The following is a 16071-nucleotide window of genomic DNA, read 5'->3' as shown; positions in this document are numbered from 1 at the left end:
ACACCCGACGCACTGTCCTCAACCCCCATTGGCCACCGCCGGGTCTCCTCTGCACGCCATTGGCCCCGGTTCAGAGACCAACCTGCAAGTGGCCAATGGGAGATCCGGAGGTGAAGCCACCGGGACAGCAGTCGCGCCGCGCTATTGGTCAGCGGGATGACGTCACCGCATCCCCCCCAATCCGATTGGCAAGTGTTACCGGCAAACCGGCACCAAATCGTTTCTCATTGGATGGTTGGTCTCAAAACTTCTTCCGGGCTGAATCTGGTGTCTTCGATCTCCATTGGCCAAGATTACAGGACGTCCCGCCTACAACCGGAGCGGCTTGACTGTCTGTTTCTGTGCTACCCCCTGGTGGATTGGAGGGTAAAGACCTCGTTTTTTTTCCCTAGTTGGGGGAAAAAAGGTTCCATCTGATACCTTAATGCGAAGCATATGGCGATTAAGTTTAAGAGTTTTTCTGTTTCTCTTCAAGAGGGATTAGCCTGCCAGTGTGAGACGCTTACAATTAATGTAGCTCGTACAGGTTCTTTTATGGTTTTTAGAAGTAATGCAAAGAAATTGCTCCTGAAGCCGAAATAGTGTTTAACCTCTGTGTGGCAGATTTCGTGATTTACGCGGTATGTGAAGTACAAGGGGCGCCGCACAGCACCACAAATCCGGACCGGTTTATAAACGTGCAGCTGATCAGTAACCTCATTAAATTAAGCAGTACATTATGTGATAATATATAACGTAAAACAGCACATTGGTGCTTATATTCAAATAAAGTTGGCAATTAATCAAAATCGGGCGAAACCAACTGAAAACAGGCGACAAACCTTTTCCTGCTGTTAAACGGGTGAAAATATGAGAAAGACAAGAAAAGAGTTTCTTGTTTTCCATTAACCAAACACACATCTTAATTATCTGTTAAACTCCCTCGGTAAAGTGAAAAATCTGTACAGCACGGAGAGAGAGAGAGAGAGAGGTGTTTTTTTTAATGATCTCTCCATACAAGTTAGCTTTATTACGGGGACCAAAATCAGGAACATTTTGTTTCGGGGAAACTCGAGCTGAGGCCGGCAAGCGCCAGAGAAGAGCCGCGGCCTGAGGCAGAGGGAGAGCGGAAAGAGAGAGAGGCTGGGGGCATGGGTACAGCGGGATCCAGGCCGCTTTCCGGCTCGGAGTGTATATCATCTTTATTCCCCCGGCGAGCGCAGACTTTAGCCGGATTAAGGGAACATAAATCACCCCAGCATCTTTGCTTCACTAGAAATAACAGTGAAAACGAATAGAGATGTACTTCACGGGCTGTCGTGGAAAGGTCTCGTCTTCCCACACATACAGTTCGGAACCACAGCACAGATACCATTCTTTTCCATGCTTTGAGATTTTCAACACCTGTGCAAAATCAGCGGGTCAAATCAAAAACGACGAAAGGCGACGCGCAACCGCGCGATGACCCATATCCACGTTTTCGTGCACAGATATGGTTTCTCGTCTCAGACGCTTTCTGCGAGGACCACGGACCAGATGTGAGTGAACATCTGGGCGGCAGCTGTGATGCGGGGGGGGGGGGGAGACTCGCGGAGTGTCTCGGCCAGTCAGGGAGGCAGCTTCAGGAAGGGTGGGAGAGGGGTCTCTGCAGAGCTCCCGGAGGGACTGCAGCCTGCTGGCTCGTGTCCCACTCGCTCTCTTCCTAGTGGGTCTAATTATTTAATTAACTGCAGGGCTGTGATACTTCTAACCGGGATCCATGGTGTTGTATAGCAAACCGTACCTTTCATTAAACGAAGGTCTTGAATGTTTTGTCTACTGTAAAGGACCTCGAGGGAAATCCTGTGTATATACAAATCGCTTGGTTAGTCGTTTAAGTGACTGCTCCTGTCGGCCGCAGGGCCTTGTGGAGGCGGGTTCGAGCTGCGGTCTGAGGAGAATCAGGCTGTGGCGGTCAGTGGCGCGGCTGGGCCAGCAGGTGGAGCTGTTTCCTCTCCGCACCAGGTGTTCCAGCCCCGGCCCGTGGTGACGGGGGGCGGGGGGGGGCAGACTGCCCTGTGTCGGTGGGGGCGGACAGAACGACTGGATCACCAGTCAGTAAAGACCCTTAATCAGTATTCAAGGAGCAGAGGTTGCTAACAATAGGGTCAGTGCTACGTACTATTCAGTATTAACATGTTCCCACTTGGTCATCTATCAAAATCACATGGTCTGGATATTATTTTTACAGGTAAAAGTTTATTCCATGCTGAAAAGAAAAGAGACACAACGTTTTGGCTGAGGAGGTGAGGTGAACTTCATGGATCTTAAGGTGAGCCTTCTCCGCCTGAACTTCTTATTATGCCAGCAGTTCTGTCACCCTGCAGCCCACGGGAGCTCAGCAGCTGTGAGCTTGGTCAGTACCTGGATGGGAGACTCCTGGGAAAGCTATTATTCCTGGGAAAGGATTATCAGAGAAAGAGAGTGAAGAGACAGGGACAGAGAAAATGGAAAGAACCTGAAAACTGACAGGGACTGTGCCTCTGCAGCCGTCGTGCAGAGTTACGACGTACAGTTACAGTTAACCATGTTTTTTTCCTCATCGTTAATGACTGAGTCTTCCGTACCCCGCTGGCGTGTCGGTGCAGTGAATTGGCAATTGGAATTCGAGAATCGCACGGGAATGTTATTAATTATTAATGTCGCTCTCAGTGAAGTGGTGAGAACTTGAGCGAGTGACGGACGCCGCTCCTGTCCCGCAGTCTGTGCTGCTGCCTCTGGCCGCCAGAGGGCGCACGGCGACCGTGCTTAAAGTTCGAGCGAGGCGGAGTGAAACCCACTCGGCTTTCAATTACCTGATCGACTCTAAACTGTAAACTAGATAAACACGATCTTTTCAAAACTTGGCTTTCAGACACCCGTGAAACCCGAACCCCCGAGGCTCTCAAATGAACAAATACACGTTCAAAAAAAGGACAGGCTCACCGCTCTGTATAGGATTAGGCAATGAAATGTTTGAACTTGAAAACATTTCTCACCTTATCGTTCAAAAACATTCTGCTCTAAGATCCATTATTATTATGAAGAATCCTAGATGTAAACTCAAAATAACAGACTAGTATTTATTTTTTAATGTATTTTTAAGTATTTATTTTAGATTATACAGGGATTACAATAAAAGGCGAATAAGGAAAACAGTTATAAGCACGCTGGAACCCCCACACACATACTGTACATTCACCTGTTGTCTGAACACAGACATGATGGAGAGGGGGGTGTCCTCTGGCCAGGTGACCCCGACTCCCCTCTCCCTGTACCCCGAATAGTCTTGTTCACACCGCCGACACTGTGAAGCAACACAATCTATGAAAGTCACTAAGTGGAACTCATATTGTGTGTTAGACTTTCACTTATTTTAGATCTGTATCACTGCAAAGCCCATCATGAGCTGACAAGGTCTCTGGTGAATTGATTAATTAAAGGCACAGTATGCCAAGATTTTAAAGGTTCACGCGACTGTTTGAAGACGCTTTCAACTAAGACGGCACTTCTGCGCGATTGTCTTAATGATACATTTAAGAATAGCACATAACAGCCACTACACTTCTTCCATTGCAGATCCCACACCAGCGAGAGCAACAGGTTAATGAGATTCTTACAGCAGCGGTTTCCAGCCTTGAGTCAGAGAGTGAAGATCATGGGAGGCTGGCATAATGAAGGCAATAATTGGATTAATAAAGTACATATGAACATATATATATGAACATATATTAGGACATATATCTGCCATAGATTAGGACACTTGAACAGAAGGAAAAGACGAGAGGAATCCATTAGGCCCATCCTGTTCAGCCAAAAAAAAGCAGGTAGAGTTTCAAAACCATTACAGTGAGACCTGAACAGGGATTTTCTCCAGAAACCCATGTGCACACAGACCTAATTTCTTGGATCTAAAAGGACTGAGATCCCAGGCTCCCTTTACACCGTAGACCCCATCCTTCACCTGCTATCATGACAACAGGCATAACTGAAGCACAGGACAGAACTGGGCCACAATCTGCATTCTGAGCACCGTCCAGTTAGCAGATGAAGCAGAAAGTTCGGGAAGTGTCCTGCAGCCTGGACACACCAGTCTGTTTCCTCTTTACTTCAGTCGGGGCCTTGTGTAGGAATAAGCATGCTGAGCCTGAAACCATTTACTGAAAAACAGTGGCTTATATATTCATATTTATCTCATGTCATGTTTCAAATCGGATTTGCTTTCTCATTTCTGACTGATTACAATGAAAAAAAGATAGTCCGGTTGAAAAACAAGTACGCTGTTTACAACCTCCGCGTACAGTACTTCACGTCTAAGGCAGTGCGGCAGAAAAGGAACATGAGCTGTAGAAGGAATCGGAGACCAGCCCTCTCACAGTGCTCAGCTGTGGGAAGAGGGGAGCTGCAGCTGCCCAGCTGTAGGGTGGTGCCAATTCGGAAACAGCAGGGGGCGCAGCTGAGCAGCTCGAGCTCCGTGGACGGCGCGGCGGTCGCGGGTCGCGGTGCCTGCACAAGCACAGCAGGGTCTGGGGCGCGTTAAATAACCCAAAACGCCAGGGAGCAGAGGAACTCTCTCTGTGCAGGGCCAGCCGGAGCAGAGCTCGATGCGAGAGAGCCGACAGTGCACAGAGCTGAGAGATGAGACGGAGTGCGGAGAGAACTCCCCCTCATCTGCTTTATCACTGTAAATTCTACACTGCTGATAACGGCGTCAGATCCACACCTACGTTCACTGTCTCTCTCCCGGCACCATTCAGCTCTCCCCTTGGCAACCCCTCTACGAGAGTGCTGCTTATTGAACACAGCCCTTCTTAGCCCGGCCTGGTGTATTAATGCAGGGCCTGACTCATACGTCCGTGCCAAAGGCTAAGGGTTTGTTTAGTGAACTGCGGAGCACTGTGGGAGAACTGGTCAGCTTCCTTCATGCCGCCTGTTCGCAGCTGATTGACAACAGCAGGTCGCTGGGGGGAGCGGGCAGTGTAACGGAACCGAGGCAGAGTGGCTGTGGTGGCAGCAACGGCACGCGTTATTCCTCGTGGGCGTACACGTGGTCCTCAAACTCCTGCTGCTCCAGGGCGTCGCAGATCAGGCTGCAGAACGGGCACACCTTGTGGCTCTGCTCGTGCTCCTCCAGCTCCTCCTGGCTGATCCCTGGGAACTGCTCCTGACAGTACTGGCACAACTTCACCTCATCCTGGGACACAGGCCAGACAGAGACAGACAGGACACCGTCACTCCACTCCGCTTCACCATTGGCTGAATAGCTATGCAGCTGGAAATATTATTTCTTTCAGCTTTGTCAGCACATTGTTTTTTTTTCCTATAAAGATTCAATAAAATCTGGAGAGGACTATACTGTTGTTCGATTGCCCTCCCAGACTGAGCCCCGTGACCACTCGGTAAGAGAGCCCTCCAGCCACGGCCACACACATTCTGCACAGAGCAGCTGATGCCCCTGACCAAGGGGGCAAGTTTCCTGTCTGCGCGCTGCACAGGAACATGTGTGGGTCATGTATGTGTCTGTGGCCCTCCAAGGGCCAGACAAGGGCATTGGGGCTCCACAGAGAGGTGTGTCTGTGTCTGGCAGGGGCCCCTGCTCAGCTGGTCTCTCAGGTGAAGGAGCACTGGCAGTATTGAGCAGGATGAGCAGTGAAAGTGGGTAACAGTGCCCCCTGGTGGCTGTGTCTATATTGTCATGTAAGCCTGTCCCCTTAGCTTTGATTCTTTCTCCCTTTTTACCACATAAAAGCCTTTGTGTCTGAGCTTTCCTCTCTTTCACTAGAGTGCATCCCTCTTCAAACATCTGTCAGAGGAGTTTTTTAAACAATTCCCCCAGAGGGAATTTTAAAATATGTGTACAGGCCATTTTTTGCACTTCTTCCTGAATAATAATAATGTGTAATGTTTCTTTATTAGCCCTATACAATTTCTTGCATTAGGAATTCGTCTTTTCACGTACCCCAGCTTTCTCTCCATGAGACACACAGACAAGGAGAGAAGCTGGGGGTCAGAGCGCAGGGTTAGCCATTTATTCGGTACCCCTGGAGCAGTTGGGGTTAAGGGCCTTGCTCAGGGGCCCAACGGAGTAGGATTCCTCTGCCAGCTGCAGGATTTGAACCGGCAACCTTCCAGCCACAGGCGCAGATCCTGAGCCACAGAGCCACTGCTCCGCCCCATAAAGTGAAGAATAACACTTTAATGATTCTGCATCTCTTTCCCTCACTGTGAACCTGAAACCTGACACAGACCTATTTCCTGTCCTGGAAATACAAACCATTTCTATAAAACAACCGCATTGTGCACATACCTCAGTTCTTGAGTGTGCCTCTCTTAAAAGAGATACTGGAAAGAAAAGAAAAATGATTACTCATTTACACACCCTTTTTTAAACACATTTTAAAACTTCCTGGACCCTCACACACGAAGCTGTGGTGCTACAAACAGTAGAGAAAGCTAAGCAGCTGGTGACACAGCTGCCAGGATACTGGAGCTCCAGAGAGTGCTGGAGGTCCGAGGTATGACTTCAGCAGGATCTTAATTCATACCTTGCCTCACACTGCTGTGTGTAACAGCATCAGACCAGCACAGCTAATCTGTACACTTTTAATATTGCAGGAGGTCCTTCTGTGCCAGACCTGGTCACTCGGCAAACACAACACAGTGATCAGGCACAGGGAGTCAGGGAGAAAGTGCTTGGGTTAAAGGCGAACTGCAGCGCTATTTTATATATCTGGGTTAGAAAGAACTGGCATCGGTGAGTACAAGTGAAATATACACAGTAACTTGTAAAACCTCCAGTTCACATCACCAAATAGATGACATTTCCAGATATGCACGGCACCATGTTCTGAGATTCAGAATGAGGCAACAAGACGTCTAGTGACGTGATGCAGCCCTGTGACATTGTAAAGAAGCTGGCTTGTGAATACATCTCTCTTAATCCAATTGAAATCACATTACATTAGACATCACAGTGACTAGTGAGCAGGAAGGGCAGCATCACGGCGCAATTCCCATGAACCCTCTGCAACATTTTACAAAGTTCACAATTTTGAGCTTAATTCGGAATTCGTAAAAATATTGCAATACCGTCAATGAATTTGCTTTGTTACCGAGATTTAGATTTTAATGACCAGTCTGAGAAATGGGGACTGCAGTTCCCCTTATAGGTAGATCAAAGCTGCAGCCTCAAAGGGAAATGTTGAGCAAAACCTGGTCCAGGCAGAGGAGCTTGGGAGAGAGGGGGAGAGGGAGGTTACCTGCAGGGCCGTAGGGACTTTCGTAGGTCAGATCAGGGTTGGCGGGGACTGTCGCAATCGGGGCGGGAAGGACGTAGGGATTAGGGTGCTGTAGGGTGATGCTGGCCGGGGAGCGCTGGAGATGGGCGATCTCCTCCTGCAGTCTCTCCAGTCTGCTCACCAGTGCCTGGTGGACAGCACACACACACAGACAGGACAGGACAACGATTAATGCCACCCATCTGGGGACACGGCTGTAAGAGATCACCATGTCCGATCCTGGTGTTAATAGAGCCAAGTGCAGTGAAAATATGGGCAGGTTTACTCTCTCACGGTGTGAAGGTGAGGTAAATGGGTTAAAAGCATGAGACGACTACGGTTTAAACAGTTTTGGGCTCATAACAAAAAAAAGGTTACAAATGAGAGGAGATAGTAATTGATCCCAGGATCTCAGCTAGCTGTTTCTTGAAAGGTGCCAAGGTTTCGGCTTCAACAACATGGCTGGGGAGCATGTTCCATACTCCCACAACCGTTTGTGCAAACACGTGCCACTGGGCTCAGATTTAAATGCACTTTTATGCAGCTTCCACTCCTGTCCTTTAGTGGAGTAAAAGACCTTGGTGAAGCTTCTCATTCTGTAAGCATGGTTTTCCTGTGCTGACGAGATTCCATTTGTGCAGCTCAGCGAAGCCCGAGCTGGCCCGGGCTCGTGGCTCCGGTTCTGTGCTGTTCTACCTTGTTCTCCTCGGCCAGCTCCTCCTTCTCCATCGTGAGGAACTGGGTCTGGTTGTCTTGCTCCTCCAGGCTCTGTCTCGCCTCCATCAGCTGGATCTGCAGAGAGCAGAGAAGGGACCCGCTGACACGCAGTCTTACACATCCCACACACGCACACGCACACTGGTGCTGTCATGGTATGAGCCAATGTAAGAAAATGACATGCAACCTGTTCCTTACACTGAAAATGTGCCTTTCAAAGCAAAACTCATTTTATTAAGAGCAGTTTGACTGCTTTGTGGCACAGCACCGCCGAAGTTTTTACTGATTTATGTGGACGAGACTTTTTATAATAATAATAATAATAATAATAATAATAATAATAATGTTGCTTTATTGGCCCTATACAATTTCTTGCATTAGGAATTAGTCTTTTCGCATACCCCAGCTTGCTCTCCATGAGACACAGACAGGGAGAGAAACTTGGGGGTCAGAGCGCAGGGTCAGCCATTGTACAGCACCCCTGGAGCAGCTGGGGTTAAGGGCCTTGCTCAGGGGCCCAACGGAGTAGGATTCCTCTGCCAGCTGCGGGATTTGAACCGGCAACCTTCCAGCCACAGGCGCAGATCCTGAACCATTTTATCCAAAGAAACAGACATTTGCACCAGCTTTGTCCAGCTGGGGGGTTTTCCTGGAGCACTCAAAATAAAGCACTTGGCTCACGGGGGCAAACAGCCTTGCAGTTACAGTCCAGACCTCCGCCCCCTGCGAGCCTTTGCTTTGGGGTCTCCCGAGTCCCCCCCCCTTTGGACCTGCACGAGCCGGGGCGGGCGCTGGCCGTACCTCCACCTTGCTGTTCAGCTCCTTCATCTTCTCGTAGCCCTTGGTCCAGTACTTCAGCTGCTCCTGGGACTCGGTCAGCTCCGCCCTCAGCCGCTCGCCCGCCCGCTTGAGCTCCTCGCACTGCTGGCCCGCCCTCTGCTTCTCCGCCGCCAGCTGGGCTGCGAGCTCCTGCAGCCGTCTGGACAGGGCCTCGTGCTGCAGGGCGCACAGAGCAACAGGTTACACCAGGGAGCCCCAGGGTGTAAAGAACGGTAAATCGTTCTGCAACGCAACAGTGTTTATTTTCTGCTGCCCGTTCAGAAGGACATGAAGGGTAGTGGCCACCAGCAAAAATCCAGCGATGTCTTTTCTAATCACTGCATGCCGATACAGGATCACAGGGGAGGTGGAGCCTATCCCAACAAGCAACAGGTGCAAAACAGGGTACACCCTTGGATGGGACACCTGTCTATCACGGGGCGCACACACACACAGACACACACAGACACACCAGGCTGTGGGAGGAAACCAGAGCACCCAGAGGAAACCCATGCAAACAAGGCGAGAACATGCAAACTCCACGCAGACAGCACCCCAGGGTCAGAATTGAGCCCAGGGCCCCAGAACTGTGAAGCAGCAATGCTCACCGCTGTGCCACCGTGCTGCCCTACCAGCAAACCTGCATAGAGGGCACATATTACACAATACAGCGTTGCTACCTGCTCCAGTGCTGTCATGGCTCCGGAGTTTTAAAACTGGGGGAGCTAGAAAGATTCTAGGCGTTGAGCTGCATGCTAAGGCTTTCAGCATAAAAATCTGGTGCATCCTGAGAATCTGGGGAGAGCCGTAGTCCCTGCTGGGAGCCCGGTACAAGAGCCAATAGCCCTCAGCCCTTTCCTGGACCCCCACCTGCTCGCTGGCACTGTCCCCCATCTCCTCCTTCTCAGACAGGCTCCTCCTCAGCACGCGGACCTCGGAGCGCAGCCTCTCGCCCTCCTCGGCCGCGGCCCGTGCCGCCCGCAGCTCACCTGCCAGCTTTACCGCCTCCTTCTGGGAGCTCTGCAGGTCCACCTGCGGAGCAGAGCAGAGCAGAGCAGAGCGGCCTCAGGACACAGTTTTAAGGGCACACCGGCGAGTTTCAGTGTCAGGCTCAGCAGAATCCGAGGCTGGCAGCAGCCCTAGTGCTGATCGGGAAGGAGAGCCATCGGCCAGGATCTGACGCGCGTCATGTGCAGACCGGGCCAGCGTACGCTCCTTGAGCCCAGGGGTCCCTCGTCCTGCATCCTAGGGGTCCCGAAGGTTTGTTGAAGAGCTTGCGAAGAAGAGCCTGCAGCCTGCTGAGCAAGCCTGGGCCCGGTCAGTACTGGGATAAGAAACCAGGCTACAGCCGTCAGCAGTGTGGGTAGCTTAGTAGGTGGCTCTCTTCCTACTGAACCAGATTTTCCTAACCAGTCCTAAGATCCTATGGATTTGTTTGGAAGGGCTTATCCTGCTATCCTGGGTGATTCCAACCTGGGCTTGTACGTTCTGTTCCTCCTCAACTCCCCCTTGGCAAAGCAATCTCTCATTCCTGCCCCCAGCTCTACAGTGCAGTGGGTCTCCTGGTGCAGCACCCGGGTGGGGCTGCCCTACAGTGGGGTCGAATGGGTCCCTTTCTGTGTGTAAAGAGCTTTGGGATCCTCTAGGTTAGAAGTGCATCACGAATTCAAGGAACTCATTTAAATGAGATCCAAGCACCCCGTGGCATAGCACCCACAAAGGAACAGAACGGGGGATTCTGGCTTTCCCAGCGATGTCTCCGTCTCCCGTGGGGATGAGCATCGCTCCGTTCGCAGGCCACCAGCCCCCCAGCCTGACCTGCAGCAGCTGAAGCCGGTCCTCCTGGCTCCTGAGCTCCTCCCTGGCCCTCTTCAACTCCTGATCCAGCTCCCTGAGCTTGTTCTTCAGCCTGCAGACACACGGGCGAGAGACGGACACAAGGACTCAGCCCAGGGCTGTGAGGCCAGAGGAGAGAGTCACACGGGCCTCTGGGATCATGAAGACACAAGCAACCAGAAGGCCAAGATGAACTGAGTGACCTCACACGTGAAGCCTTTCTTGTGCTGAGCTCAGTATTAAGATGTTCTCCTGCTTCCTCAAGGTAGAAGATATCTCCCGATGTCTTCCGCAGTGAGCCAACAGCACAGAGCGGACAGAGCTGGCCCAGTGAAAGCTTGTCCTCTCTGCCTGGGGCCCTGGCCGGCCCCGCTCCTGTGCTTGGTGACTCACCGTGCAATCTCGGCCTCCTGCTCCTCGGTGCGGCCCCTCAGCTCGTCCTTCTCCTGCCGCTGCTCAGCGATCTTGGCAAGAGCTCGCTCGTTCTTCTCCTGCAGGGTCTTCACACTCCGCTGCAACTCCTGCACAGACAGGGAGAGGGAAGATCATTTCATACCTTTTTTCCCCATTTTCTCAAGTATCGTGTAAATCCACTGCCTTGTGTGGGCGTGTACTCTTTCAGCTTTTGTTTTACATGACTTTTACAGACTGAAAACTTTCTCGGCCAATCACATTGCTCCACCCAGATGCTGGGCCAATTGCATTGCAGTACACTGATGGTGGGCCAATCGCATCGCTCCACCCAGATGCTGGGCCAATCGCATTGCTCCACCCAGATGCTGGGCCAATCGCATCGCTCCATCTGGGGGAGCCCTGTGTCCCCTGGTGTGGGCCACTGAAGTTTCGGGCATCTTCCTTACCTCCTTCTCTTGCAAGAAGCCCTTCTGCTCTCCACAGCTCTGGGACAGCTGCTGCTCCACCACCACACACTGGGCAGCGGCGGCCTCATGCTCCGCCAGCAGCTGCGCCTTCTCTCTCTCCCACTGCTCCTTCTCCTCCTCCCTGCCTCTTTCCAGCGTGGCCTTCTCCTGCTGCAGCTTCCCCAGCGTCTCTCCCAGCTCGGCATTGGAGTCCTGCAGGCCAAGCAACACACCAGGGCTCAGGGCTGCTGGGCTCCGGCTCTGCGCGTCTCTCGACGAGAAAACAGCACAACGAGACGGCGAAGAGCCACTCCAGTTCAGGGACGGACAGAGGGACAGGAGCAAGAGGGAGAGACGGAGGGACAGGAGCAAGAGGGAAAGGAGCTCAGGGACAGAGACTGGGACAGGAGCTCAGGGACAGACAGGAGTTGAAGGACAGACAGAGGGACAGGAGGAAGAGGGACAGACAGAGGGACAGGAGCTCAGGCACCGACAGAGGGACAGGAGGAAGAGGGACAGAAGCTCAGGGACAGACAGGAGGGAGAGGGACAGGAGTTGAAGGACAGACAGTGGGACAGGAGAAAGAGGGAAAGGAGCTCAGGGACAGACAGAGGGACAGGAGCTCAGGCACCAACAGAGGGACGGGAGGAAGAGGGACAGAAGCTCAGGGACAGACAGACCCTCAGCCGGCGCAGCTCCAGCAGCCTGTCCTCCAGCTCCCCCTGCAGGATAGCGATGGTCTCCCGCTGGCTGTCCGCCTCCCTCTGCAGGTCCGCCTTCTCCTTCTCCACCTGCTCCACCTGCTCCTGTTAGCACACACCGACACAGGTCAGGCCGGGTCAGAGCAACCCTGTCAAAACTGCCCCCAGCCCGGCGCGGCGGCGCACCTGTGTGGTGATGACCAGCAGGTCGGCCTCCAGGCTGCAGTCCGCGCTGTTCTGGAAGCGGAAGGGGGTGCTGGCGCCCCTCACCTGGCCGCTGCAGTCCACATAGCAGAACTGGTAGAACTCGCCGTCCTCCTTGGGCAGGTAGTAGGCTGCAATGACACCAGGCCATGAGCTGAGCAGGGCTGGCTGGGGCAGGGCTGGGCATCCTGGGGCAGGGCTGGGGCAGAGCAGGGCTGGCTGGGGCAGGGCTGGGCATCCTGGGGCAGGGCTGGGGCAGAGCAGGGCTGGCTGGGGCTGGACTGGGCCTCCTGGGGCAGAGCAGGGCTGGCTGGGGCAGGGCTGGGCCTCCTGGGGCAGAGCAAGGCTGGCTGGGGCAGGGCTGGGCATCCTGGGGCAGGGCTGGGGCAGAGCAGGGCTGGCTGGGGCAGAGCAGGGCTGGGCATCCTGGGGCAGGGCTGGGGCAGAGCAGGGCTGGCTGGGGCAGGGCTGGGCATCCTGGGGCAGGGCTGGGGCAGAGCAGGGCTGGCTGGGGCTGGGCTGGGCTTCCTGGGGCAGAGCAGGGCTGGCTGGGGCAGGGCTGGGCCTCCTGGGGCAGGGCTGGGGCAGAGCAGGGCTGGCTGGGGCAGGGCTGGGCATCCTGGGGCACGGCTGGGGCAGAGCAGGGCTGGCTGGAGCTGGGCTGGCTGGGGCAGAGCAGAGCCGGTTGGGGAACTGCAGCTTGTGGAATTCGACATGTGTCAGGGTGTGTCTGTGTGTGTCACGTCAGGCACGGGCACCCAAAGCCTCACCCTGAAAAACCACCTGCTGCTCCTTCGGCACCTCCCCCTCTGAGTCAGCAGGGGGCGCTACCCACACGAAGGTGTAGTAGTCCCTGGTGGTGCTCCACCCCACCTGCAGGAGGACAAGGACACGACGTCATGGATCTCACTGCCCCACACCTGCACCTGCGCCTATGGGCACACTGTGCAGACCCCCGTGGCCTTGGGGGGGGAGCCTGCATGGTTCCACTGCTCGGCTCCATGATCGAGACGCCCCTAAATGCGTAAATCACGGAATCACTCTGCCGGACAGCGGTAAACTGCTCCTGTTCGGTAACTTTCCGATCGGAAACAACAGAGCAGAGAGTCCCACCCCTGGCGGCAGAGTATCGTAAAATGCTTAGAAATAACAGCAGCGTCGTACTGGGGCAGGAAAATGGAATAACGCCGAAAGAGGGACTCGGCCTACAGCCTTTCCACCCGGCATTCTCTCCTGCTTCCTGCCTGTCCCTGCAGCCGGCTTCTCCTGGGTTTCCAAAAGTGAAAGTGATCGACCCATCTGGCTGAGTCACTGGGCGTTCGTGCCTCTGCTCGCACTGACAGGAAGCAGGAAGTCGTGGCCAGGCAACACAGACAAAGGCCACTGGCAGGAACAGCAGACACAGTGCACAGCAGAGCTGTGGGGGGAGAGATTTCTTCAGCAGCTGAATTAAGGACATTCAGGCAGGACAACACAGTTAACACCCCTACTCTGATGCACAGCATAGGGGATCCTTAATGACCAAGCAATCAATACCTCGATGTAATGTCTCATCCAAAGAATCAAAGAATAACTCCTGCTACACTGTCTTATAGTCCCCTTTTACCATACTGGCCCTGCGTTTGGGAATTCTGCTTCACAGGGATGAGCGCCACCTACTGGTCCACTTTAAATTAGCACCCTGGGTTTTACTTAAGAGGTCTCCCATCCCCTATTGATCGGGGGCCAGCCTGGCTGAGCTTCTTAGACCTGAAAAGATCAGGCGAAGAAACGGCAGCTGTGTTGCCAAACATGACAAATGTGAAACTAATGGGAAAATAAAACATTTCAACTTCTGGGTTCTGGGAATCCGCGACGAACTACCTCACCATGGTGTCGTAGGGGAAATAATTCACAAGAAGGAATTTGTCGCGTCAACAGACTATTTCTGTACAAATTCAGTAATCCCCCCCCCCACTCACTCTGAAGATGCCGAGCCAGTCCCGCCGGCTGGGCTTGAACTGCGTGGTGACCGTGTACTCGCACTTCACCGCGCTGTCCGGCGGGTACGCCTGGCCCACGTTGTTAAAGACCACCTGGGAGTACGTGGACGACCCCAGCATGACGGCGGAGGTAGGGGGCTTCTCTGCGCCCTCGCTCATGTTGGACTCTGCGGGACGACACACACACCCAGGGGGGAAGAGAGCTCTCCGCCTGTGACTTAAGAAAAAAACAAAACGGCGTGTTACTCAGGGCTGTAGGCCGAGTGAAGTCCGTCCAGCGCTCCGCGGTGGGGCCGAGGGAAGCTTCCCAGGCTACACAACCCGTATCGTGGGGAAAAAACAGAGCCCGAGATAAACTCGGGAAAGCCCGGGATAATGAAAACACCGTACAAAGACACTGGATTGACCCGAATTATACCGATAATAGTCAAGTCCCCTGCTGTCTCTTATAGGGAGAGCCGCTTTCAGAGGACAGTCCGGCAAGTGTCTCGGGGCGTCTAGTAGCTCTACTCGCGCAGGAGTGTAACTTGATAAGATGCAAAGACAGCATGTGGCCGTTTTCAAGTTTCACTTTTGATATGACGGCTTTAAAAATGTTTACGACAGTGGAGACGAGTGTGACATTTCTTCAACGTGTATTATTGCTGTTGATAGTCATCATCTCCACCATCAGCTCCATCTTCTCTTCTCGGCTACTGTTGCCAGTATGCGTAGCGGACTCGTTGTGTTTTTAATTTGTTTTTCTCAGACACGAGAAGAGACCGCTTTTTTTCAGCTCGCAAAGATGCCAGCGCCGCTACCGTTTTCATTCCCCCCCCCACAGCCTTGATTATTACAAAACCAGAAAAAATTTAAAAATAAAAAAAACAGAAACTCACCCAGTTTCCTGAAGACTTCCTGCTCTGTGTCGTTCTCTGGCGCAGTTTGTAACACACCGATACTGCCGAAGAAAGAAAGCGAAACTTATTTTAGTACTTGCGCTGCCTGAGAAAAAATACAGTATTACCAGGCGGAATGCTGTCACTGTTGTTGTCGCTGTTAATGCTGATACGTCAGATTATAACTGTAAAGGGTCGGTGATGTTGGTTACTCACTTGTTTTAATACTCTGACTCACTCACAGGTGAGAGGCAAGTTATTTCAAGCAACTAGTTCTTGATTGACATCCTCCCCTGTAATAAAAGCACAAGGCTGTAAATATTTAGGCAAATCGATTTCTGGGAGATGTAGTCCCATTCGGTGTGGGGCTGGTCCTGTGCTGCTCTGCGAGAGAACTGGGACAGAACTTCATTTCCCGGCGTGCCTGTCGGCGTTACAGCACTATCCCGCAGGTTGGACTTCGGAAGGGGGTTTCTCGGCTGTGACTCACACAAGTGTTTGTCAGTTTTCTGGTATTTCGTAAAGATCAGACAGCTGAGTCTGGTGGAGCGCACGATTTGGCTATTTAAACCAAAGTCGCGCAATATGTGTGGACTGTGGATCCACAGTCGGTTATGATGAACTTAACATGCGATCTTCCTGCGTCAATCTGATAAATTATCTTCCGTATTTATTATGTATTATTCACTGGACCAGAATTGCTTCGTAATCGAAAGCGAAGACTTGCGTAAATCTGTGAACAGAGATCGTCGGCAGTCTAACTAGCCGGCTCCTGTTTATTGGTCGTAGTTACAGAGGTG

At 52.6% G+C, this 16071-nt stretch overlaps 1 protein-coding gene across 1 annotated transcript; it reads right to left on the bottom strand.

Annotated features, from left to right (window-relative positions):
* Positions 1-3079: 3079 nt before the first annotated feature.
* Positions 3080-15588, bottom strand: calcoco2 (calcium binding and coiled-coil domain 2). Its single transcript, XM_088906145.1, has 15 exons — positions 15488-15588; positions 15272-15333; positions 14373-14610; positions 13182-13284; positions 12394-12542; positions 12187-12312; positions 11507-11719; positions 11040-11167; positions 10629-10719; positions 9681-9842; positions 8793-8987; positions 7971-8066; positions 7257-7422; positions 6305-6339; positions 3080-5191 (listed from the first exon to the last, which is right to left on the bottom strand). Exons 3-15 carry the CDS (start codon positions 14550-14552, stop codon positions 5024-5026), a joined length of 1812 nt encoding a protein of 603 aa, XP_088762271.1. The 5' UTR covers positions 14553-14610; positions 15272-15333; positions 15488-15588; the 3' UTR covers positions 3080-5023.
* Positions 15589-16071: the final 483 nt, after the last annotated feature.

The sequence above is a fragment of the Atractosteus spatula genome, chromosome 26, assembly GCF_055471065.1.
Source record: "Atractosteus spatula isolate fAtrSpa1 chromosome 26, fAtrSpa1.hap1, whole genome shotgun sequence".
In the NCBI taxonomy this organism is placed as follows: Eukaryota; Metazoa; Chordata; class Actinopteri; order Semionotiformes; family Lepisosteidae; genus Atractosteus; species Atractosteus spatula.
This window is presented reverse-complemented; position numbering and strand designations above follow the sequence as displayed.

Excerpts from the sequence above, each read along its gene's own strand:
- calcoco2 (XM_088906145.1), bottom strand. The coding sequence starts at position 14,552 with ATGAGCGAGGGCGCAGAGAAGCCCCCTACCTCCGCCGTCATGCTGGGG. Across the intron at positions 10,720-11,039 it reads CAGGAGGCCGAGATTGCACG|GCTGAAGAACAAGCTCAGGG; the intron begins GTGAGTCACCAA and ends GTGTGTCTGCAG. Across the intron at positions 6,340-7,256 it reads AAGTCCCTACGGCCCTGCAG|TATCTCTTTTAAGAGAGGCA; the intron begins GTAACCTCCCTC and ends TTTTCTTTCCAG.